Genomic DNA, 25,390 nt, shown 5'->3' with positions numbered 1-25,390 from the left:
TAAAATGATGGAGAATTGCATGAAATGTTTATAAAAGGCTATTTTATCTCGGACCTGCAAACACGATGATAGATTCATGCAATGCTTGAACTATAAAGGAGATATTTCCACCCCTACTCTTGTCCATGGTGGTCTGTGAACCCACAACCTAATGACTCGCAGCCCTGTGCACTATAAAAATTCCTGCGTTGCCATGTAAGGCTTACAGGACGAAGAACAGTTTCTAAAACTGCATATCTAAGGCTCTGGTCTGTCCAATAAGTGAGGGTAAATGGTAGGCATGTTCTCTGCTATCCACTATGTTTTAATTATTATTTTGGGTATAGGGGAGGGTCACTTATCTTTTCTCTCCTAGCATTCAGGGAGCGTTTAGATCAAATATATTTTGCTGAAGGGAGGGCCATCCATTACAATTTCAGAGAGGTCTGATTTTCTCCATGTAACCCTTATTATAAATAACATTCACTCCCTAATTTAGACCTGGAACACCAGGTGTGTGCAATTAATTATAGGTAGAACAGAAAACCAGCAGTACTCCGGACCTCATAAGGTTTTAATACCCCTGCCGTGTAGCCTACGTGTGAAATCTGCTGTATCAAATCAAATAAATCACATTTTATAAGTCACATGCGCCGGATACAACAGGTATAGGTAGACCTTACAGTGAAATGCTTACTTATGAGCCCCTAACCAACAATGCAGTTTAAAAAAAAAGACGGATAAGAGATAAAAGTTACAAGTAATTAAAGCAGCAGTAAAATAACAATAGCGAGACTATATACAGGGGGGTACCGATACAGAGTCAATGTGTGGGGGCACCGGGGAGTTGAGGTGGTATGTACATGTAGGTAGAGTTATTAAAGTGACTATGCATAGATGACAACAGAGAGTAGCAGTGGTGTAAAGGGGGGGGTTGACAATGCAAATAGTCTGGGTAGCCATTTGACTAGATGTGCAGGAGTCTTATGGCTTGGGGGTAGAAGCTGTTTAGAAGCCTCTTGGACCTAGACTTGGCGCTCCGGTACTGCTTGTCGTACAGTAGCAGAGAGAACAGTTGCCATACCAGGCAGTGATGTTGACACACCAGCATGACATTTAAACTGAGGTCATCAATGATGGCCAGCCCTCTATGGGAGGCTGAAAGTGAAGCATCCGCTTAGCGTTTCCACTCACGAACAAATATGGTATTGAAAGGAAGCCCACTGGCCAGCATTTGGGAGAAGATGGAACGAGATGGATTTTGGCTGACATTCTGCACATATTCACATCAATGAAACATTTTATCTCAATAAAGTTTTCTGGTCCCATAACTAAAATCTGTTATGAACAGAGTGGACTAAGTTTTGTAGACTTTACCCTTTGCAAAAGTTTTTCAAAATAGCGTTGCACAGGCGAATTGAGTTATTGCACATGGCGCACTTCAGAGTAGGCGTTACCTAACAGAAATATGCAGATGTATGCTAGAATGCGCCAATAGGATCTCGCTAGCTCGTGCTTGGATCTGCCCACCTTCTTGCTTGTTCTGCCCACTATGACTCATTTGTTCCCATTGGATACAACAGGCTGTGGTCTGTCTTGGTTTAGTTATACAAGACTTTGCTACAAATCTCTGAGTCAGTTTCCTAACAGATTATCTTCTGGGCAACACAAACAAAACGCAAACACGGACACAAACACACACTGAAGGCTACGCAAACATGCACACAAACACAGACTGAAGGTTAAACAAACACACATCAACTTCCTGTGTTCCTGAGGCAGCAGTCTCCTGGTGTTACTGGGCCGTCTTCTCCTCTGAGCTGAGCTGTTCCGCCTCCCACAGTGCTAGCTAAAGCTGTGGTGTTCTCTTTCACCATAAAGGACCAACAATACCCAGCCTGACGGCCTCCTTTTTTCCCAAGCTCCACTTTCATTCCATTCCAATCAAGTACATGGGGGGGGGAAAGCCTTTAGAACAGTATGTTCCAGGGTGAATTATTCCTTTCTTTCCCCTTAACTTGGAGGAGTCTTTCCAGCTCATTGGAAATCAAATGAACGCGAGTGTGTTTCTCTTTTCTTTCACTATCAAGCCTTTTTCTGTGTTAGGTTGGGGTGTGTGTAGCCTTCAATGTGTGTGTGTGTGTGTGTGTGTGTGTGTGTGTGTGTGTGTGTGTGTGTGTGTGTGTGTGTGTGTGTGTGTGTGTGTGTGTGTGTGTGTGTGTGTGTGTGTGTGTGTGTGTGTGTGTGTGTGTGTGTGTGTGTGTGTGTGTGTGTGTGTGTGTTTGGTTTGTGTAGTGTCCCATATCGTGTGATTTCTAATTTGACTGTGGGAGGTTTCTGGTCTGCTTACTTCTTACTTCAGCTCTCTGCCCTGAAGCGATGCAGGAGAAGACTAGCGTTAAGAGGAGAAGAACAGACATTCCTAACACTGTACAGTCAGAGGCTAGATAACCACATCTTGCTATTGAGGGAGAAAGAGACACCGGCTAGCTTGGATAGCCCTGAGACCACTCAGCTCCAGCCAAACACCACAGCTTTCAGATGCTCCTGCCTTTGTTATAATAGGGTCACTAACCAACGCTCCCTTCAACACCCCTCCCTTCCCCTCAGAGAAGAACATTCCGGGGCTTTCGTGTTCCATCTCGAAGGTTGTTATTCTGAACTTTTATGTTCACTATCCACAGCTACAGCTGTGTGTGTCTGTGTGTGTGAAGTTAACCGTGCGGTTGGCAGTGGATGCTGCTGAGGGGAGAACAGTTAATAATAATGGCCGGAACTGAGCATATGGAATGGCATCAAACACCTTGAAATCATTTCGTACCATTCAGTCATTACCACAAGCCCCAATTTAGGTGCAACCAACCTCCTGTGGCGGTTGGATTTTAACAGTGAGGAGGCAACGATGCAGAATAGTTTTTTCTTACCAGAGTGAGGCTAAACAGCCGGCGAATTGTACTATTATTTACAAAAGAAAAGAAACTGGACTAAAAAAATGGGTTCAAAAGAAAACCCAGGCTTAATCATGCCTGAAAAACCTGTCAGCATACCAACCCGTTCCCGGTCCTGTCTCTCAAACAAAGAAATGACAGGGTTGAAATAGGACCCATCATGCATCAGCCAGTGAGAACAAGCCAACTGTGACATCATGATCAATTGGGCCACTTCATTTTGCATGGCCCAGTGCCCCAGGTGGGTGGAGATTTCCCTTAATGACCAATGGAATGGCACCAGGCCATGCAAAACCGGCCATGGTCTCATTTACTAGACGTAACATAGTAAAAGTAAATTCAGTGCACTCAAATTAGTATGGTTGGTAATGGTTACGTAAAACAGAAGGTTACTTAAGGTAAAAACGAAAGAAGGGTCAGGTGTATAACTTGAATGTCCAGCAACCAAAATGTTGCGTGTTCGAATATCATCACTGACAACTTTAGAGGAAGGGGGGAGGGATTCTATCAATTGAATTGTTTTTTTACCCTACCATACCTACCCTGATTGGGATAAACTAATGGACAACAATACTTCTACTGCTACTTACAGCTATTTTCTCTCACATCTATGGTACCTGTAGTTAAATAATTATACATATATTCCTAATTTCTTCTTTCTTCAAGTGCTGGATTTTCACCCACAGCGGCCAATCCACCATTCATTCTGATCTTAACTCCAACCCTCCGATGTTCACAGATTCACCCATCTTTCCCAGTATAATGCCATTTTGCTATTTCCATTTGCAATACAGCCCTCCATTTCACTATGATGTCTTATGAGGGTCCTGAACCTCCCTATTTGTAGCATTTCTACTAATATTGCTGTAAAAATAAACACTATACCCAAGAGTATAATGATATTTCCCATTGACGGATCGTGGTTTTTCAGATCCCGTAACAGGTTGATCTGAACCCTGATATTATGACATAACAACCATGCCTGGACCTGACTCCAAAAGTGAGCCACCGATTGACAGTACCAGTGTTTCCTCGTGGCAGAATCAATATAAAGTAAATTATATATAGTAAATGTAAATCCGGTACACTCAAATTAGTATGATATGTTACGTTTGGTAAGGTTACAGTGCATTCGGGAAAGTATTCAGACCCCTTGACTTTTTCCACATTTTGTTACGTTACAGCCTTATTCTAAAATGGATACAAAAATACAAAAATCATCAATCTACACACTACTGCATAATGACAAAGCAAAAACAGGTTTTTAGAAATGTTATTAAAAATAAAAAAACTGAAATATCACATTTACATAAGTATTCAGACCCTTTGCTCAATACTTAGTTGAAGCAACTTTGGCAGCGATTATAGCCTCGGGTCTTCTTGGGTATGACACTACAAGCCTGGCACGCCTGTATTTGGGGAGTTTCTCACATTTCTTCTCTGCAGATTGTCTAAAGCTCTGTCAGGTTGGATGGGGAGTGTCGCTGCAAAGCTATTTTAAGGTCTCCCCAGAGATATTTGATCGGGTTCAAGTCTGGGATCTGGCTGAGACCCAGATGCTGACACAGGAGGCAGATGGTTGGAGTCTTACAATGTTTATTAATCCAAAAGGAGTAGGCAAGAGAATGGCCGTGGACAGGCAAAAGGTCAAAACCAGATCAGAGTCCAGGAGATACAGAGTGGCAGACAGGCTCGTGGTCAAGGCAGGCAGAATGGTCAGTCAGGCGGGTACAAAGTCCAGAAACAGGCAAGGGTCAAAACCGGGAGGACTAGAAAAGGAGAAATGCAAAAAGCTGGAGAACGGGAAAAACGCTGGTTGAACTGGCACAGAGAGACAGGATACACAGGGATAAATACACTGGGGAAAATCAGCGACACCTGGAGGGGGTGGAGACAATCACAAGGACAGGTGAAAACAGATCAGGGCATGACACAGAGTCTTGACCAGAAGCCACTCCTGCGTTGTCTTGGTTGTGTGCATAGGGTCACTGTCCTTTTGGAAGGTGAACTTTCGCCCCAGTCTGACTCCAAGCGGATGTCATGTGCCTTTTACTAAGGATTGGCTTCCGTCTGTCCACTCTACCATAAACACCTGATTGGTGGAGTGTGCAGAGACGGTTGTCCTTCTGGAAGGTTCTCCCATCTCCACAGAAGAACTCTAGAGCTCTGTCAGAGTGACCATCGGGTTCTTGGTCACCTCCCTGACCAAGGCCCTTCTCCCTCGATTGCTCAGTTGGGCCAGGCGGCCAGCTCTAGGAAGAGTTTTGTTGCTTCCAAACTTCTTCCATTTAAGAATGATGGAGGCCACTGTGTTCTTGGATCTTCAATGCTGCAGAAATGTTTTGGTACCCTTCCCCAGATCTGTGCCTCGACACATTCCTGTCTTGGAGCTCTACAGACAATTCCTTCGACCTCATTGCTCTGACATGCACTTTCAACTGTGGGACCTTATATAGACAGGTGTGTGCCTTTCCAAATCATGTGCAATCAATTGAGTTTACCACAGGTGGACTCCAATCAAGTTGTAGAAACATCTCAAGGATGATCAATGGAAACAGGATGCACCTGAGCTCAATTTCGAGTCTCCTAGCAAAGGGTCTGAATACTTATGTAAATATGTTATTTTTGTTTTTTATTTGTAATACATTTGCAAACATTTCTAAAAACCTGTTTCTGCTTTGTCATTTTTAAATGTATTTTACCTTTATTTAACTAGACAAGTCAATTAATAACAAATTCTTATTTTCAATGACGGTGTACGAACCGTGGGTTAACTGCCTTGATCAAGGGCTAATTATAATGGGGTATTGTGTGTAGATTTAAAAATATTTAATACATTTCAGAATAATGCTGTAACTTAACAAAATGTGGAAAAGGTGAAGGGGTCTGAATACTTTCCGAATGCAATGTACATAAGACAGAAGGTTACCTAAGGTGAAAATAGGGTGGTTGGTGGGCGTATAACATAAATGTCTTTGTAGCAAGTATTTAATATAATAGCTTAAATTGAAACAAATGGATTGATGTGTCAATTGTTTTATATGTCAGTTCATAGACCCGATGCCAAGGTATTGAGACATAAAAAACCTGTTCCCAACTGACTTGAATTGCATACAGTATTGCTGTCAAACCTTTTGACTTGAAGTGAAACGACTCCGTGATGCTGGCCTTCTAGGCAGAGTTGCAAAGAAAAAGCCATGTCTCAGACTGGCCAATAAAAAGAAAAGATTAAGATGGGCAAAAGAACACAAACACTGGACAGAGGAACTCTGCATAGAAGGCCAGCATCCTGGAGTCGCCTCTTCGCTGTTGACGTTGAGACTGGTGTTTTGTGGGTACTATTTAATGAAGCTGCCAGTTGAGAACTTGTGAGGCGTCTGTTTCTGAAACTAGACACTCTAATGTACTTGTCCTCTTGCTCAATTGTGCACTGGGGCCTCCCACTCCTCTTTCTATTCTGGTTAGAGCCAGTTTGCGCTGTTCTGTGAAGGGAGAAGTTCACAGCGTTGTATGAGATCTTCAGTTTCTTGACAATTTCTTGCATGGAATAGCCTTCATTTCTCAGAACAAGAATAGACTGATGAGTTTCAGAAGAAAGTTCTTTGTTTCTGGCTATTTTGAGCCTGTAATCGAACCCACAAATGCTGATGCTCCAGTTACTCAACTAGTCTAAAGAAGGCCAGATTGATTTCTTCTTTAATCAGCACAGCCGTTTTCAGCTATGCTAACATAATTGCAAAAGGGTTTTCTAATGATCAATTATCCTTTTAAAATGATAAACTTGTATTAGCTAACACAACGTGCTATTGGAACACAGGAGTGATGGTTGCTGATAATGGGCCTCTGTACGCCTGTAGATATTCCATAAAAAATCTGCCATTTCCAGCTACAATAGTCATTTACAACATTAACAATGTCTACACTGTATTTCTGATCAATTTTATGTTATTTTATTGGACAAAAAAATTGCTTTTCTTTCAAAAACAAGGACATTTCTAAGTGACCCCAAACTTTTGAACGGTAGTGTATATATTTTATCTATCTGGAGACGCCCAACAAATTGTTTGGGCGTCAAACCAATTGCCGGTGCGCCCAACTCAAACTAACACATTTCTTCTCGTCCACAGGTGATCAACTAACTAAAGAACATCGCTAAACCACATTATTATCAATATATAAATGTGCTTCTCATAAACTATAAATCATGTCTGGCTTATTATAGACTTGGGTGCGTTCAAGACGACTGGGAACTTCGAAAGAACTAGCTCTTACTGGGAAAAATAGTTTTGAACAGTCATCCAAGTTGTCTTTTGAAAGCACTGTGTGTGTGTGTGTGTGTGTGTGTGTGTGTGTGTGTGTGTGTGTGTGTGTGTGTGTGTGTGTGTGTGTGTGTGTGTGTGTGTGTGTGTGTGTGTGTGTGTGTGTGTGTGTGTGTGTGTGTGTGTGTGTGTGTGTGTGTGTGTGTGTGTGTGTGTCACCCCATCAATCAAAATTAATGAAACGTTTCCCAAGAATATGAATATGAGTCAAACACAAAGAACAACATTTTTCTGACCTGTTGAATTGGTGAGGCAAGGTGAAGCCGAACATCTTTCATCCACATTTTGTGTTTTAGTTCGATCTCTAAGCCAGGCACTGACCCGTGTTCAGAAGGTATGGCTGAGTTTGTTATTTAGGACCATAGAGAAATAAATCCAATTTTATTGGTCACATACACATGGTAAGCAGATGTTATTGCGAGTGTAGCGAAATGCAAATACCGCAGCAATATCGAAAACACTCCAAATTAGTTCTGCAGTTTATTAAAATAATATATTGGTATTTTGCTAGCATGACACTGCTAGCATGACACTGCTAGCATGACACTGTATAAAATAAAAACATCTTGAATTATAGTGTTTAGCTGTAGCCCATGTCGTCTATCTTTTAGCTGTAGCCCATGTCGGCTATCTATTAGCTGTTGCCCATGTCGGCTATCTTTTAGCTGTAGCCCATGTCGGCTATCTATTAGCTGTTGCCCATGTCGGCTATCTTTTAGCTGTAGCCCATGTCGGCTATCTTTTAGCTGTAGCCCATGTCGGCTATCTATGAGCTGTAGCCCATGTCGGCTATCTTTTAGCTGTAGCCCATGTCGGCTATCTATTAACTGTAGCCCATGTCGGCTATCTATTAGCTGTAGCCCATGTCGGCTATCTTTTAGCTGTAGCCCATGTCGGCTATCTTTTAGCTGTAGCCCATGTCGGCTATCTATTAGCTGTAGCCCATGTCGGCTATCTTTTAGCTGTAGCCCATGTCGGCTATCTATTAGCTGTAGCCCATGTCGGCTATCTTTTAGCTGTAGCCCATGTCGGCTATCTATTAGCTGTAGCCCATGTCGGCTATCTTTTAGCTGTAGCCCATGTCGGCTATCTTTTAGCTGTAGCCCATGTCGGCTATCTTTTAGCTGTAGCCCATGTCGGCTATCTTTTAGCTGTAGCCCATGTCGGCTATCTATCAGCTGTAGCCCATGTCGGCTATCTTTTAGCTGCAGCCCATGTCGGCTATCTATTAGCTGTAGCCCATGTCGGCTATCTATTAGCTGTAGCCCATGTCGGCTATCTTTTAGCTGTAGCCCATGTCGGCTATCTATTAGCTGTAGCCCATGTCGGCTATCTATTAGCTGTAGCCCATGTCGGCTATCTATTAGCTGTAGCCCATGTCGGCTATCTATTAGCTGTAGCCCATGTCGGCTATCTATTAGCTGTAGCCCATGTCGGCTATCTATTAGCTGTAGCCCATGTAGGCTATATTTTAGCTGTAGCCCATGTCGGCTATCTTTTAGCAAATTTTTTTTAGCTCATAGATTTTGTTGTAATGTTTGAGTCACATTAAACATGGCAAAATGTATATAATTGCAAGAAAACTTGCTTTGAAACTGCAAAATGTTCTCTGCGCCCAAAGATAAAGTGCAGAATTACAGGAAATAAGCTTTAAACCTGCAAAATGTTCCCTCTGCCAACAAGAGGGGTGTGAACAGTTTGTGTCATGAACAGTGTTTGTGCCCATAGAAATAGACGTGGCGCGCATGCGCGTGCGGTGTTCCCTACATGTATCCCAAAAGGGTTCTTCAAAGGGTTATCCTATGGGGAGAGTTGAAAAACCCCTTTAAGGTTCTAGAAAGCACCTTTTTTTCTAAGAGTGTAGTCTACATGATGATATTATTATTTTTATTTGTCAAACGGCAGTCAAGCATCGATCATCATGTCACCGGATAAGACCCTAGATATTTTTGGGAAAGGAGCATCAAGCTCATCACTGTGCACTTTTTCACCACCCTGTGAAGTTCATTAACTTATTTCATCTGTAGCCTAATACACTGCATTGTTTCCCAAGTCGTAGTGGAAGGACCACACCATGTCATCCACAGTTCATATGTGAGTAAAGTCATGCCATATAAAAAAAAATCAAGACAGCTGTAAGACATGGTGGGCTCATTTTGTGGTGGTAAAAATAATTATGCGAGACATGGCGGTGGAAATAATGCCTTTATGCACAAATATTTATATAGGGTACTATGGTGTAACTAGCCCCCCCATGTGGATGACACACATGCTTAGGCGAATAAACAATAAATGGACATAAATGGATACAGTTTTTAGAAATGGGGTGCTTTTTTAAGTACCGGGAATATAACATTTAACTAACTCATAACTGAACTAATTAATTGAGTGTAACGTTGATGTGGCAACTCTCTTCTGCTCTGCTATTGCACGATTCTAATTTGTACATACAGTTGAAGTCGGAAGTTTACATACACTTAGGTTGGAATCATTAAAACTCTTTTTTTAGTCACTCTACAAAATTCTTGTTAATAAACTATAGTTTTGGCAAGTTGGTTAGGACATCTAGTTTGCATGACACAAGTAATATTTCCAACAATTGTTTACAGACAGATTATTTCACTTATAATTCGCTGTATCACAATTCAAATAGGTCAGAAGTTTACATACACTAAGTTGACTGTGCCTACAGCTTGGAAAATTCCAGAAAATGATTTGGCTTTAGAAGATGGCTTTAGAAGCTTCTGATAGGCTAATTGACATAATTTGAGTCGATTGGAGGTGTACCTGTGGATGTATTTCAAGGCCTACCTTTAAACTCTGTGCCTCTTTGCTTGACATCATGGAAAATCAAAAGAAATCAGCCAAGACCTCAGAAAAAGAATTGTAGACCTCTACAAGTCTGGTTCATCCTTGGGAGCAATTTCCAAACGCCTGAAGGTACCACATTCATCTGTACAAACAATAGTAAGCAAGTATAAACACCATGGGACCACACAGCCGTCATACCGCTCAGGAAGGAGACACATTCTGTCTCCTAGAAAAGAACGTACTTTGGTGCAAAAAGTGCAAATCAATCCCAGAACAATAGTAAAGGCCCTTGTGAAGATGCTGGAGGAAACGGGTACAAAAGTATCTATATCCACAGTAAAACTAGTCCTATATCGACATAACCTGAAAGGACGATCAGCAAGGAAGAAGCCACTGCTCCAAAACCGCCATAAGAATGGTTTGCAACTGCACATGTGGACAGAGATCTGACTTTTTGGAGAAATGTCCTCTGGTCTGATGAAACAAAAATAGAACTGTTTGGCCATAATGACCATCGTTATGTTTGGAGAAAAAAGGGGGAGGCTTGCAAGCCGACGAACACCATCCCAACCGTGAAGTACGGGGGTGGCAGCATCATGTTGTGGGGGTGCTTTGCTGCAGGAGGGACTGGTGCACTTCACAAAATAGATGGCATCATGAGGTAGGAAAATTATGTGGATATATTGAAGCAACATCTGGCTTAAGGACAACAAAGTCAAGGTATTGGAGTGGCCATCACAAAGCCCTGACCTCAATTCTATAGAACATTTGTGGGCAGAACTGAAAAAGTGTGTGCGATTAAGGAGGCCTACAAACCTGACTCAGTTACACCAGCTCTGTCAGGAGGAATGGGCCAAAATTCACCCAACATATTGTGAGAAGCTTGTGGAAGGCTGCCCGAAACGTTTGACCCAAGTCAAACAATTTAAAGGCAATGCTACCAAATACTAATTGAGTGTATGTAAACTTATGACCCACTGGGAATGTGATGAAAGAAATAAAAGCTGAAATAAATCATTCTCTCTACTATTATTCTGACATTTCACATTCTTAAAATAAAGTGGTGATCTTAACTGACCTAAGACAGGGAAGTTTTACTCGGATTAAATGTCATGAATTGTGAAAACTCAATGCATTTGGCTAAGGTGTATGTAAACTTCCGACTTCAACTGTAGGTCATAAATGAAGATACTGTATCCCCAGTAAAATTGGAGCACAACTCATGAGCTCACCTCCTGCACTGCTCACACCTAATCCAGTCCCCACCTGAGATTGAAAACGGCTCCTCATAGAGAAGACACTCCGCATCCCCTTCTTTGGTGGCTGATGTGGCTTGTTGGAAGAACCTGCTTCATTTTCCTACCCTCTCTTTTCTTCATTTTGATGTTTATGCCGAGCCTTTTCCTCCAGCAACCTTCTGTAAGGTGAGGCTGTCAGTTCAGCCGCAGACTCAGCCTTTCTCTTCCTCGGCCTCGCCTCCTGGAGCGTCGGCCTCGGTGACAACTCCAATAGAACTGCTCCAGCTGTTGGTTGTTGGTTTTAGCAAAAACAAACCAGGGTGGTGGCGGTAGTGCTAGTGGCAGTAGTGCCAGTGGCGGTAGTGCTAGTGGCAGTAGTGCCAGTGGCGGTAGTGCTCGTGGTGGTGGCTGTAGTGCTCGTGGTGGTGGCTGTAGTGCTAGTGGCGGTAGAGGTGGTAGAGCTGGTGGTGGGGGCGGTAGAGCTAGTGGTGGTGGCGGTAGAGCTAGTGGTGGTGGTGATGGTAGAGCTAGTAGTGGTAGCGGTAGAGGTGGTGGCGGTAGTGCTAGTGGTGGTGGAGGTAGAGGTGGTGGCAGTAGTGCTGGTGGAGGTGGTGGCAGTGTTAGTGGTGGTGGTGGTGGTAGAGTTGGCAGTGGTAGAGCTGGTAGAGGTGGTGGCAGTGTTAGTGGTGGTGGTGGTAGAGTTGGCAGCGGTAGAGCTGGTGGCGTTAGTGCTAGTGGTGGTGGAGGTAGTGCTAGTGGAGGTAGAGGTGCTGGCGGTAGTGCTAGACGTGATGGCGGTAGTGCTGCTAGTAGTAGTGGTGGTGGCGGTAGAGGTGCTGGCAGTAGTGCTAGATGTGGTGGCGGTAGTGCTAGTAGTGGTGGCGGTAGTGCTAGTAGAGGTGGTGGCGGTAGTAGTGGTGGCAGAAAGAGGTGGTGGCGGTAGTGCTAGAGGTATTGGTGGTGTTGGCAGTAGTGTGGTATTTTGAGACAGGCTTGAATAAGGTAAGTAGTCAATAGGCAGAGGGTAGCATAATTTGTCTGATTCTCTAATAATGGTATGGGAATAATAATGTATTATTATGTAGGCCTACATTGAACGCCACACATTGGCTGCTACTGTAGACTGAATGATAGAACAGCTATTTCCATGTGAAAATGTTATGGGATACATTTTCTCCATTGTTTTTGGTGGTAGGCCACTCTGGAAAGTCTACATTATGATCAAATAGCCACAGTAGCCTACTTGACCACTGTCTGAAACTGTAACTTAAAACAGGTACAGCCTCAGTGTTCACAGTAAACACGTGCTGGAAGTTACACAGAATTGGAGGGAACATTACTTGAAGCTGTTTGAAACATCTTTTGTAGGCCGTAAAAAAACTGGTCAACCTTAGGCTTATTAAAGCCCACGGCCCTCGCAAGACTGGTTGTTCGCGGTACTCGAACTGAAAGTTGAGGGTTGCGCTTAAGCCACTGAACCAATCCACCCCTCCGTGCCCCTTTCCTTTCTTGAACCTGTGCTTGATTCCCATCCTCTCTGCCAGATCGAAGGCGAGTCTTCTCACGTCCCATGATGTTAATCCAAATAGGGTTCTTTCCATTTGTTGAATGTGGTTGAGGTCACTTTCATATGTGGAAGAGAAGACTGGCACCCCGCCCATTTGGCTGAAGCCTGGGTTTTTCACCTCCTTTCCTTTGTGTTGCCGTAGTGTTCTTGATGGAATGTTGGACACCCTGGCAGCTCCCTTTAAGATCTGCCCATTTTCCATTGCCTTCAGTGCATTCTGTGTTGACTCAGGGCCATAACTTCCATTGCTTCAGTCTGTTTTCTTCTTGTATGTTCTCATCTGGAAATAAAAACATTGAATTATATTAGTAACTGTAAAGAACTGACACTTAACCTATGACCTGACCCCTAATCTAACAGATGGCCCTTAAGACTAACCCGTTTCTTTCAAACCACATGACTTAAAGTATTATTATTGACCTACAGAGGGAGTGGTGCCAATTTAAAAGCTCTCTCTTAAAAACGTAGCTAGCTATCTAGCAATATGACATAAAATGCTGTGTAAAATAACTAATTGGCTTAAAGTAACATTAACTGTAAAGCTTTCTGTCACTAGTGGAAACATTTACAACTGCAATTACGATATCTTATTGAATGTATTTTACCTCAGATCTGGTAGTAAGGTTATACGTAGCTAGCTATCTAGGGAACGTTATATGACATAAAATGCTGTGTAAAATAACTAAACGGCTTTAAAGTAACATTAACTGTAAAGCTATCAGTCCCTAGTGGAAACATTTACAACTGCAATTAATTATTATCTTTTTCAATGTATTTTACCTCAGACAATCGGGTAGTAAGGTTGCTAGCTAGCTCTGCTAGCAGCTTATGCTAACTAGCTAGCTGGCTAGCATTTACTGCCAGTAAGGTTGCTAGCTAGAAAATGAGCATAAACTACCATTCACTGGGATAGTCATTGTCTAAATGACAGGTAGAAACACATTCATAACCATAAAGGGGTAACTAGCCCCCAGGGGCCAGGTGGAGGTGGAGGTGGAGGCGAGTTGCCCCCAACACACTCATCCAACATATTACTAACTTACTTGACTGAAAAATGATCTAAATGTTTCTCTCTAAACAAGTGGATTATACTTGTACATCTAACTTCATTGGAATATATCTACAGCTTTGTCACTTACAGAGCAGTGGCAGCCAGGGAAAGTGTCTGGTGACATCTTGTGTTGGGGGGGGCTAGTTAACCTTAGGGGACTAGTTACCCTCTAGTAATGGGGCAGCAGGTAGCCTAGTGGTTAGGGCATTGGGCCAGTAACCGAAAGGTTGCTAGTTCGAATCCCCGAGCTGACAAGGTTAAATATGTCGTTCTGCCTCTGAACAAGGCAGTTAACCCACTAACCCACCGTCATTGTAAATAAGAATTTGTTCTTAACTGACTTGCCTAGTTAAATAAAGGTTCAATGAAAAAAATAAAATACAAAAATAACCAACATATTGAAGTACACTTGGAGTCAGTGATGATGTGGTGTGTTGTCCTTTAGAACTACACACACAACCTCTTATATAGACGACTTCTATATCTGTCGTTTCCATTACACATGTTGGAGTTATTTTTCTTGCGACATTGCTTTTGTCGAATAAAACTGGGTCAATGGAAACCTGCCTATTAATTGAGTTATCAAGACAACTCCTCCACACTTGTCGCGAAGCAGCGCGATGGCGCTGTTCCAATCAAAACGGTGCTGAAATGATCATCTAGGTGACATGACTATTGCTTTAAATTACAGTTAACACTTGGATATGACTTTGGGAGTTTCAGTATAAAACAGCAATTTGATACATGCCTTCAATTGCATTAGCCTACTTTATTCCAATATTTTCATCATTCAGTTGATCACAATTTAGGTGAGTTTTCCAGACTCTGCTGCCCGCCTCTTCTGCATTTTTCTCGGCACCAGTTTAAATCAATATACTGTTTTCTAGAAATATGGCTCCTTTTCGGGTTAAAGCTAATTTAATTTCTGTGATATTGGACCGGGGCTCGGGTTTCAGTTTACCAGGCTTGGATCAGACTTGGCTCTAACTTTCAGGCCCGATGAGAACTATACTTCCAAGTGGAGCAGTCCACCCATGCTGTGGTGCATGAAGCCTCTAGTGGTGGGAAATAGTACTGCCTGGATACTTCTATCAGGAGCAATGTGTAAAGATATTTTGCAGTGACATCCTATCCCATCTTGCTCTGTTGCAGTGGTCACTGGTGGGTCAGACGGGATAGGGAAGGCTTACGCCTTTGAGGTAATTTACCATTGCTGTCTCTGAATGTGACTGTGGCTGTTCATGGCATACTTGGCATCCCCCCTGTGCAACACTAACTCCATGTGGTTCTATCCCCCCTGTCCATCACTAACTCCATGTGGTTCTATCCCCCCTGTGCAACACTAACTCCATGTGGTTCTATCCCCCCTGTCCATCACTAACTCCATGTGGTTCTATCCCCCCTGTCCATCACTAACTCCATGTGGTTCTATCCCCCCTGTGCAACACTAACTCCTTATATCCCCCGTGTGCAACACTAACTCCATGTGGTTCTATCCCCCCTGTGCAACACTAACTCCTTATATCCCCCGTGTCCATCACTAACTCCATGTGGTTCTATCCCCCCTGTGCAACACTAACTCCTTATATCCCCCGTGTGCAACACTAACTCCATGTGGTTCTATCCCCCCTGTCCATCACTAACTCCATGTGGTTCTATCCCCCCTGTGCAACACTAACTCCATGTGGTTCTATCCCCCCTGTCCATCACTAACTCCATGTGGTTCTATCCCCCCTGTGCAACACTAACTCCATGTGGTTCTATCCCCCCTGTGCAACACTAACTCCATGTGGTTCTATCCCCCCTGTGCAACACTAACTCCATGTGGTTCTATCCCCCCTGTGCAACACTAACTCCATGTGGTTCTATCCCCCCTGTCCATCACTAACTCCATGTGGGTCTGTCCTACCTGTGCAGCTGGCAGGACGTGGGCTGAACGTGGTGATCCTGAGCAGAACCAAGGACAAACTGGACCGGGTGGCACTGGAGATAGGTGGGAGGAATTTACGTCCTTCTTCTCCTGGAATGAGCAACATTGTCTTTGAGGGTTAAGATCAGGAGTGTCAAACATACTGCTCGCAGGGGTTCAATCCATCCCGAGGGTGGTTTGTGTAAAAAATGTAATATATTGTTTTTGAAATTATAATGGACCTACATCTATAGAGTTTCTTGACTGTTTCCAACTCTAATAATCACGGAAACTAAAGCTACACCGTCAGGGTCGAATTTCCAAAAACGATGGATATAGGACTATTTTTGCACACTTTGACAGCGAGGAAATATAACACATATTCGGTGCAGCCCTCCGGACCTCGATGAAGACCCCCGGTGCATAATGAGTTTGACAGCCCTGGTTTAGATGTTAGGTCAAATGTATCTCTTGAACTTCATTTTGTGACGTCTCTCTTTCACAGGAGAAACCACGGGGCAGAAAGTGAAAGTGATCGTAGCCGATTTCACTGAGGATGACATGTATGAACACATTGAGGAGAACCTGAAAGGCTTAAATATCAGTGTATTAGGTGCACGAGGTCCTTCATTATTACTCCTTGTTATATTTACTGATCTCTAAAAAATAGTCTACCTATCCCAATGACAGCTGCCGAGTGGCATTAACCTGGTCTTGTCCAATTCATGCAGTGAACAACGTGGGGATTCTGCCTAGTCATATTCCCTGCAAGTTCCTGCAGACTAAGGACCTGGAACAGGTGAGAGGAAACATACAATATTGGTTCACCTACAGATGTAGGATCTTAATTTGAGCCAGTTTGCTACAGCAGGAAAAGAATCCTGCAGCAACAGGAAATGTGAATTATTTTGTGTATTAGAATTAATATACATTTTTGGAATTGCTGATGCATTTGACGTTAGGGCAAATCAAGTCTGAAATGTTCAATTGGAAATGACAAACTTTAGAAGCCTTTTAAACCTTGAATACACTACAAGTTTGCAATTCCTGCAATGCACAAGTTTTCTTTTCAACAAAAGAGTGATCAAATTAAGATCCCGTCCTCATACCTCACCTGTCCTCTTACCTGTTCCTCACATTCCCCTTTCCTCTCTCGCCTCACCTCACCTTTATCCAACACGCTGCGTGACACAGTGGAGGCTGCTGAGGGGAGGATGGCTCATAATAATGTCTGGAATGGAGTCAGTGGAATGGTATCAATGACATGGAGTTCACATGTTTGATACCATTCCATTAACTCCATTCCAGACATTATTATGAGCTGTCCTCCTTCCAGCAGCTTCCACTGCTGGAATGGAATAAATGGAACGGTATTCAACAGATCAAACATGGAAACCACGTTTGACTCCATTACATTGATCTCATTCCAGCCTCTACAATGAGCCCGTCCTCCTATAGCTCCTCCCACCAGGCCTCACTGGTGTGATGTCATAATATGCCAGTTATTACGTTGATGTTGATCCACCTCAAGAAATGCACTTGCATTTGGCGAAAGGCTCGTGACACACATACTCAGGCTGACTGGCTCTCGTTCAGGCAAATGAGAAATAAGTGCACTCAGGCCATCAGGAAGGCCAAAGTTAGTTACTTTAAGGAGCAGTTCTCTCTCTGTGGGTCTAACCCCAAGAAGTTCTGGAAACGGTTAAAGACCTGGAGAATAAACACTCTTCCTCACAGCTGCCCATGTCCCTTAATGTTGATGATGTGGTTGTTACTGACAAGAAGAACATGGCTGAGCTCTTTAATCACCACTTCATTAAGTCAGGATTCCTAATTGACTCAGCCATGCCTCCTTGCCCGTCCAACATTTCCTCCCACCCCTTCCAATGCGACTAGCCCCAACGCTCCTCCCTCTTTTTCCCCTGCCCTGCTACAAAGTTTCTCCCTGCAGCCGGTCACTGAGTCCGAGGTGCTAAAGGAGCTCCTAAACTTGACCAAAAAAACCCATCTGGGTCAGACGGTTAAGACGCTTTCTATCACCGCCAAGCCTATCTCTGACCTTATTAACCTGTCTCTCCTCTCTGGGGAGGTTCCCATTGCTTGGAAGGCAGCCACGGTTCGTCCTTTATTCAAAGGGGGAGATCAAGCTGATCCTAACTGTTATAGGCCTATTTCTATTTTGCACTGTTTATCAAAAGTGTTGGAAAAACTTGTCAATAATCAACTGACTGGTTTTCTTGATATCTATAGTATTCTCTTTGGTATGAAATCTGGTTTCCGCTCAGGTTATGGATGTGTCACTGCAACCTTCAAGGTCCTCAAGGATGTCACCATTGCCCTTGATTCTAAGCAATGTAGTGCGGCCAAAGCTTTTGATATGGTAGATCATTCCATTCTTCTGGGCTGGCTAAGGAGTATTGGTGTCTCTGAGGGGTCTTTGGCCTGGTTTGCTAACTACCTCTCTCAAAGAGTGCAGTGTATAAAGTCAGAACATCTTCTGTCTCAGCCACTGCCTGTCACCAAGTGAGCACCCCAAGACTCGATCCTAGGCCCCATGCTCTTCTCAATTTACATCAACAACATAGCTCAGGCAGTAGGAAGCTCTCTTATCCATTTAGATACAGTCTTATACCCAGCTGGCCCCTCCCCGGATTTTTGTGTTAAACGCTCTACAACAAAGCTTTCTTAGTGTCCAACAAGCTTTCTCTGCCCTTAACCTTGTTCTGAACACCTCCAAAACAAAGGTCATGATTACAGGTGTGATTACTACCTCTGAGGGCTTAGAGCTTGAGGTAGTTAGCTCATACAAGTACTTGGGGAGTATGGCTAGACGGTACACTATCAGCACATATCAAAGCTGCAGGCTGAAGTTAAATCTAGACTTGGTTTCCTCTATTGTAATCGCTCCTCTTTCACACCAGCTGCCAACTAACCCTGAATCAGATGACCATGCTAGATTACGGAGACATAATGTATAGATCGGCAGGTAAGGGTGCTCTTGAGCGGCTAGATGTTCTTTATCATTCAGCCATCAGATTTGCCACCAATGCTCCTTATAGGACACATCGCTGCACTCTATACTCCTCTGTAAACTGGTCATCTCCGTATACCCGTCGCAAGACCCACTGGCTGATGCTTATTTATAAAACCCTCATAGGCCTCTCTCCCCCCTATCTGAGATATCTACTGCAGCCCTCATCCTCCACATACAACACCCGTTCTGCCAGTCACATTCTGTTAAAGGTCCCCAATGCACACACATCCCTGGGTCGCTCGTCTTTTCAGTTCACTGCAGCTAGCGACTGGAATGAGCTGCAACAAATACTCCAACTGGACAGTTTAATCTCCATCTCTGCATTCAAAGACTTAATCACGGACACTCGTACTGACAGTTGTGGCTGCTTTGCGTAATGTATTGTTGTCTCTACCTTCTTGCCCTTTGTGCTGTTGTCTGTGCCCAATAATGTTTGTACCATGTTTTGTGCTGCTAACATGTTGTGCTGCTACCATGCTGTGTTGCCATGTGTTGCTGCCTTGCTATGCTGTTGTCTTGGTTATCTCTTTATGTAGTGTTGTGTTATCTCTCGTTGTGATGTGTGTTTTGTCCTATATTCTTTATTTTATTCATTTTACTTTGAATCCCAGCCTCCTTCCCCGCAGGATGCCTTTTGCTTTTTGGTAGGCCGTCATTGTAAATAAGAATTTGTTCTTAACTGACTTGCCAAGTTAAATAAAATACAAATAAAAATGTTGCCTGTGGAAGACAAGGAAGGAGGAACACACTTCACTATTGTTTTTTTTTGTTGTTTTTTTTCCTTACAGAGAATTACAAAAGTGATCAACTGCAATGTGAAAGCCTTGGTCAAGGTGGGTAGATATTGAAGCCCATCAGTGGAGTTTATGCTTAAAAGGATACTTTGTGATTTTGGCAATGAAGCTCTTTATCTACTTCCCCAGATGAACTCATGGATATCATTTAATGTCTCTGTATGCAGTTTGAAGGAAGTTGCTGACTAGTGCTAGCACACTTACTAACTAACACATTCTCATTTACAGCAACAACCTGGGGAATAATTACAGGGGAGAGGATGAATGAGCCATTTGTAAACTGGGGATGATTATGTGACCATGACGGTATGAGGACCAGATTGGAAATTTAGCCAGGACACCAGGATTAATACCACTACTCTTACAATAAGTGCCATGAGATCCTTTTGTGACCACAGAGAGTCAGGACACCCATTTAACATCCCATCTGAAAGATAGCACCCTACACAGGGATTTTTTTTGAAACCAGAGGAAAGGTTGCCTCCTACTGGGCCTCCAACACCACCTGGTCTCCCATCCAGGGACTGCTTAGCTTCAGAAGCAAGCCAGCAGCAGGATGCAGGGTGGTATGCTGCTGGGAGTCTATGGTAACTGCTAGTAGATACCATAGACTTCCAGTCATTGTGCTAACGCTAGTTAGCATTGGCTCGCGAAACTACTTCCTTCATCCTAAACACAGAGACATAAAAATGGTATCCACGAGTTCATCTGACCAGGACCGGCGTTATGGGCGGACCTTAGGGGGCCTGGCCCGCCCTAACATACCTCATGCCCCGTCCAAATAAAATATTGAAATATTGATAACTTATTTGACCGAGACACACGCCAACAGAAAGACCCATCCAAGCAAGCGTATCTGTCTCAGTATGTGTAGCCCAGGAAATCTGATGCTGTCAGAACTAAAAGAGTATGGCATGACATTCTCTTTTTTGCCAGTCCGCATCAGATACAGTACATTCGGAAAGTATTCAGACCCCTTGACTTTTTCCACATTTTGTTACAGCTGTATTCAAAAATGGATTAAATCGTTTTTTCCCCCTTATCAATCTACACACAATACCCCATAATGACAAAGCAAAAACTGGTTCAGACATTTTTACAAATGTATATAAAAAATAATTACTGAAATATAACATTTGCATAAGTTTTCAGGGACTTTACTCAGTACTTTGTTGAAGCACCTTTGGCAGCGATTACAGCCTTGGGTATGACATTACAAGCTTGGCACACCTGTATTTGTGGAGTTTCTCCAAATAGAACAAGCATGTGACAATTTTACAGGCTTTTATCAGCACAAAATCACTGAGGGAGCAGGCCCTACATCTCAAGCAAAATAATATAATCATCAACGCACTCAACAGCTTTCGTTGTTTAGGCTATGTGACATGGACATGTGCCGACTGATTGCCAACTGCCAATTGACTTTTTGACTGCTTGCATATCAACCCATATTCATATTGTCATTATTGCTTATGTGATGATTTTCACTATTATCAAGCACACTTGGCGCTTGTAATGATGTTTAGGCTACTGATGTTTTCGCCATTTGACCGTGCATCTTGCTGACCTTGCTCTTGGTGGTTGGGGGTATTTATTTTTATTTTGTCGTTATAAAAAGAAGCTTATACCGGGTTCCAACACCAACGCTTACGGTTAATAGTTGTAACAAAGGCACTCCACGAATACAATTTATTGAACACTTAATATTATAAGTAACAAATAAAAAATGACAGTCTACATCCAAATAGGAGGTCCCGTGAACAAAATACTTTCCCCTCTATGGAAATCACATGCCCGTCCAATGGATTTTTTTCTGGCGCCGGCCCTGCATCTGACTCATTGCCAAAATCCCGAAGTATCCCTTTAATCCCTTTAATTAAGTGTCTTTGTTTTTAACTGACCTGTCTTTGTTCCACAGATGTGCCAAATAGTCCTGCCAGGGATGGAGAAGAGGTGTTTTGGGAGAGGTTTTCCTCAAGCCAATATTTGAGACTTCACATTGTCAATTAATCGAAAGTCCAGTTCATTTGTACTGAAACTAGAATTAGTCCAATTCTAAAATCCTGTTAATTACTGGATGAACATATGTTGATGAATGTCAGGAGAGGAGAACCTGAGTAATCCTGACTGTCTAATTCCTCTGCAGAGGGAAGGGAGTGATCGTGAACATCTCTTCTGGTGTTGCCAGTGTTCCCTCCCCCATGTACACCATGTACTGCGCATCAAAGGCTAGTACAGACCCGCTATCTCTTTCTAAGCACAGGATGATCCGTCAGTTGTACGCGATGCTTCTGGAATTAGTCGTTTGTGTAACAAATAATCAAAGTGATTTCAATGTTTCTGTCTTGCTGTCTTTGTACAGGTGTTTGTGGAGAGGTTCTCTCAAGGTCTGCAGGCTGAATATAAAGCAAAAAGAATCATGATACAGGTGCAGTGATGCATCCAAGCATCAGTGTACATGGATCTATTTAACATTCATATTAAAGGGGGAGGGCACTCAAATCGTTTGTACATGTACTGACTGTGTATATTGGCTTATTCATCCCCCCTCCTCACCTGTAACTATTCCCCAGGTCATTGCTGTAAATCAGAATGTTTTCTCAGTCAACTTACCTGGTAAAATAAGGGTAAAATAAATAAATACAAAATTGTATTCATTGGTTTGTACAGCAACGTGAATGTGAATTCAGGAGGTGAGCTAAATCAAGAATTGATTTTGGGAAATAAATGGCATTTTTCTATTCTTGATTTTTAAGGTAAATTCACTTCCCCACTTGACTGAATTTAAATGGAACTGGCCTCAACACTGTCTACTCTATATGTCTGCTTTACTCTATGTTTCTTTCCTGTGTCTCTGTGTCCAGGCAGTGGCTCCATTTGGGGTGTCCACCCCCATGACGGGCTACCAGAAGTCCAACATGGTGACGCTGACAGCGGAGGACTTTGTCAGGACATCCCTGGAGTACCTCCAAGCCGGGGACAAGACCTACGGCAGCATCTGTCACACAGTACTGGTAAATCACATCAGAACATCTACACATATGGAAAGTAGGAGTATTTACCTTGTTTTTAGTCATTGAAACAGGTGTGTGTGTGTGTGTGTGTGTGTGTGTGTGTGTGTGTGTGTGTGTGTGTGTGTGTGTGTGTGTGTGTGTGTGTGTGTGTGTGTGTGTGTGTGTGTGTGTGTGTGTGTGTGTGTGTGTGTGTGTGTGTGTGTGTGTGTGTGTGCGTGCTGTGTGTTGTCTCTACAGGGTTGGATGGTACAGGCTGTTCCTCAGCAGATCCTCCACAGTGAGACCATGCAGGACAGTCTACTGGAGTATGTGAAGAAAAGAGTGGGGACATAGGTCATAGGAGATCACCTGCAACACATGCACTATTTTAGCATCATGTACTGTATGCTTGTCTGTAAATAATATGATGCCTTTTAAATAACTTTTTCATATGTATGTTTTTCTAAAACAAGAGGACTGTAAAATACATTTTTAACTCATACTTCTAGTAAGTTGAACTCAAAATCAATGTTTATGTGATACTGACTCAAAATGAGAAGTCACACCAACTTTTCCCAGCATGCTCTGCTGCAGGTTGATTTTTTGGAATCTGTGTTTTTTAATATACATTGAGTGATTGATTGATTAATCTTATACTACACAAAGATAAATAACATACCTTTTTATAAACTAATCCAATAATTTTGTTTGAATTTTTAACTTGTTACTGAAATGGTTGTTCCAGGTTAAATGGCTTAGGCGGTCTCCTCCCATTGTTCCTAACCCTGGCAGTCATTATCAGGTTGCGGGTGAATACAAATGTCAACTGTTGGATAGCCTAACTGGCTGGATTCCAATAGAAATTACAGCATAATGTGACTTGCAGGTAGAAGTTTAAACACAAGTAAATTTCCCCCTTTGGAAGATTCCTCGAAAGAATTCCTCGATTTACAAATCTGGGAATTTTGGGAAAGTTACCAGAATTCTGCAACCCTACTTGAAGGACTGATGTGACCTGTAAACCATGAGTTCCAGGCCATTGTATAAAGGTATATAAAATAAGACCTTATAAGATATGTAATGTATTGTCATAAAGAGTTTAATTATCATAGGAACTCAGTTATTGAAGGCCACAGGACTGAAAGTTAATGAATTCAACAACCATGTCTCTGTCACTAACAAATACAGTCATGGGTGGTAACTCTACAATTCATTTGAAAAGGAAATTATATTTAACATTTTCAATCTGATATAATTAAAATATGGACCCCCTACAGGGTCACAGAGACTCTATCGGTTTGAGTAATTACAACAAATTCACTTTATGTAACTGTACTCAGATATATTTAGTGCAACAGGTTTCCTCAAAAGCTTTACAGTGAGGGAAGAGAGGGCCGGTGGCACTGTTGTCTTACTGGGCCAATCAACTACGTAAACGTGTGTCTCATGTTTCAACCTCTCTCTGAGCTCTAGGCTAAAGCCAACACAGAGGAAGACAGAACGCTTCTGAAATGTTGCTTTTTGAGTGGACTGTTTTGTTTTTACTGATTATATTTGAGTTAAGGCTAATTGATCAAATTGAGGTAATCAGTTTCTCCCACAAAAAATCTGTCAATTTACAGTTACATTTGAGTAATGGTAAATTATAGTTTCTAAGTAAGGTGGGCTTTGCTACACTTAAACATTTCAAGTATTGCAACTTATACTTATTAAGTGACATAGACCACTGCACCGCTCAGGAGGCCTAAAGTCAAAGGCACTGCATCGCTGTGCTACAGGCGTCACTACAGAACGGGGTTTGATCCCAGGCTGTGATGCAGCCGGCCACGACCGGGAGACCCATGAGGTGGCGCACAATTGGCCCAGCGTCGTCCGGGTTAGGGGAGAGTTTGGCCGGCTGGGATGTCCTTGTCCCATTGTGCTCTAGCGACTACCTGTGGCGGGCCAGGCAGATGCATGCTGTCGCAGGTTGTACTGTGTTTTCTCTGACACATTGGTGCGGCTGGGTTAAGTGAGCAGTGTGTCAAGAAGCAGTGCGGCTTGGCAGGTTCGTGTTTCGGGGGACACATGGCTCTCGACCTTCGTCTACCGAGTTCGTACAGGAGTTGCAGCGATGGGACAAGACTGTAACTACCAATTGGGGAGAAAATAAAAGTGACTTTGACTTTAAAAGATTATGTAGTGCTCACTTCCCCATATTGACTACATTTAACTAGTGTTTGTATGTATAGAGAAATCAAAATAACTATTGTAAGTTGACTTACATGAAAAATGTAAGTATACCTTACTCAAAAAACTGTATTTGTATTACTCATATGATGTTGTACTCCACACTTCAGCTATTTAAGTTTCTTAACTAAATTGTTTTGAGGTAATCAGTTTCCTAAAAATGTTTAAGTAGCCAGAACTTATCCGGTTTTACAGTGCAGGAAATGTATACTATTCAGAGAATATTTCAGTAAAATGGCAATAAGACATTCAATACCTGCCAAACAACCATGGGCTTTTAGATCCTGTCTCTACTGTATTCTGAAATAAACTTGGAAAGTATTGGCATGTATTTGAAAACACTAACATACACTCACTCACTCTAGTCAGAACTAAGAAACTCAGAAATGTTCAACTTGCTAACTGGCTGTAGTTATACACGTGCCGTGTTCAACCAGTTAGCAGGTCAAACATTTCAGAGTTTCCTATTTCCGACTAGCATGTGAACGCGGCATTCACCCAGGTATTTGAATATAGCA

The 25,390-nt window shown here is 42.7% G+C and overlaps 1 protein-coding gene across 3 annotated transcripts in view; it reads left to right on the top strand.

Moving 5' to 3' along the window:
* Window positions 1–23,936, top strand: part of LOC139576502 (17-beta-hydroxysteroid dehydrogenase type 3-like) — a 28,405-nt gene extending 4,469 nt beyond the window's left edge. The window contains exons 2-11 of one of the 3 annotated variants that reach the window (XM_071402672.1): window positions 15,066–15,112; window positions 15,831–15,906; window positions 16,328–16,435; window positions 16,554–16,621; window positions 19,645–19,689; window positions 21,569–21,603; window positions 21,797–21,878; window positions 22,013–22,078; window positions 22,515–22,664; window positions 22,902–23,936. In XM_071402672.1, the coding sequence (XP_071258773.1) occupies window positions 15,066–15,112; window positions 15,831–15,906; window positions 16,328–16,435; window positions 16,554–16,621; window positions 19,645–19,689; window positions 21,569–21,603; window positions 21,797–21,878; window positions 22,013–22,078; window positions 22,515–22,664; window positions 22,902–22,997 (773 nt within the window). In that variant the 3' untranslated portion in view covers window positions 22,998–23,936. Of the gene's footprint in view, window positions 1–15,065; window positions 15,113–15,830; window positions 15,907–16,327; window positions 16,445–16,553; window positions 16,622–19,644; window positions 19,690–21,568; window positions 21,604–21,796; window positions 21,879–22,012; window positions 22,079–22,514; window positions 22,665–22,901 lie in introns of all 3 variants that reach the window. The other 2 variants (XM_071402671.1, XM_071402673.1) reach the window with 2 other exon arrangements.
* The last annotated feature ends 1,454 nt before the right edge of the window (window positions 23,937–25,390 follow it).

The sequence above is a fragment of the Salvelinus alpinus genome, chromosome 5 (genome assembly GCF_045679555.1).
Source record: "Salvelinus alpinus chromosome 5, SLU_Salpinus.1, whole genome shotgun sequence".
Lineage (NCBI taxonomy): Eukaryota > Metazoa > Chordata > Actinopteri > Salmoniformes > Salmonidae > Salvelinus > Salvelinus alpinus.
This window is presented reverse-complemented; position numbering and strand designations above follow the sequence as displayed.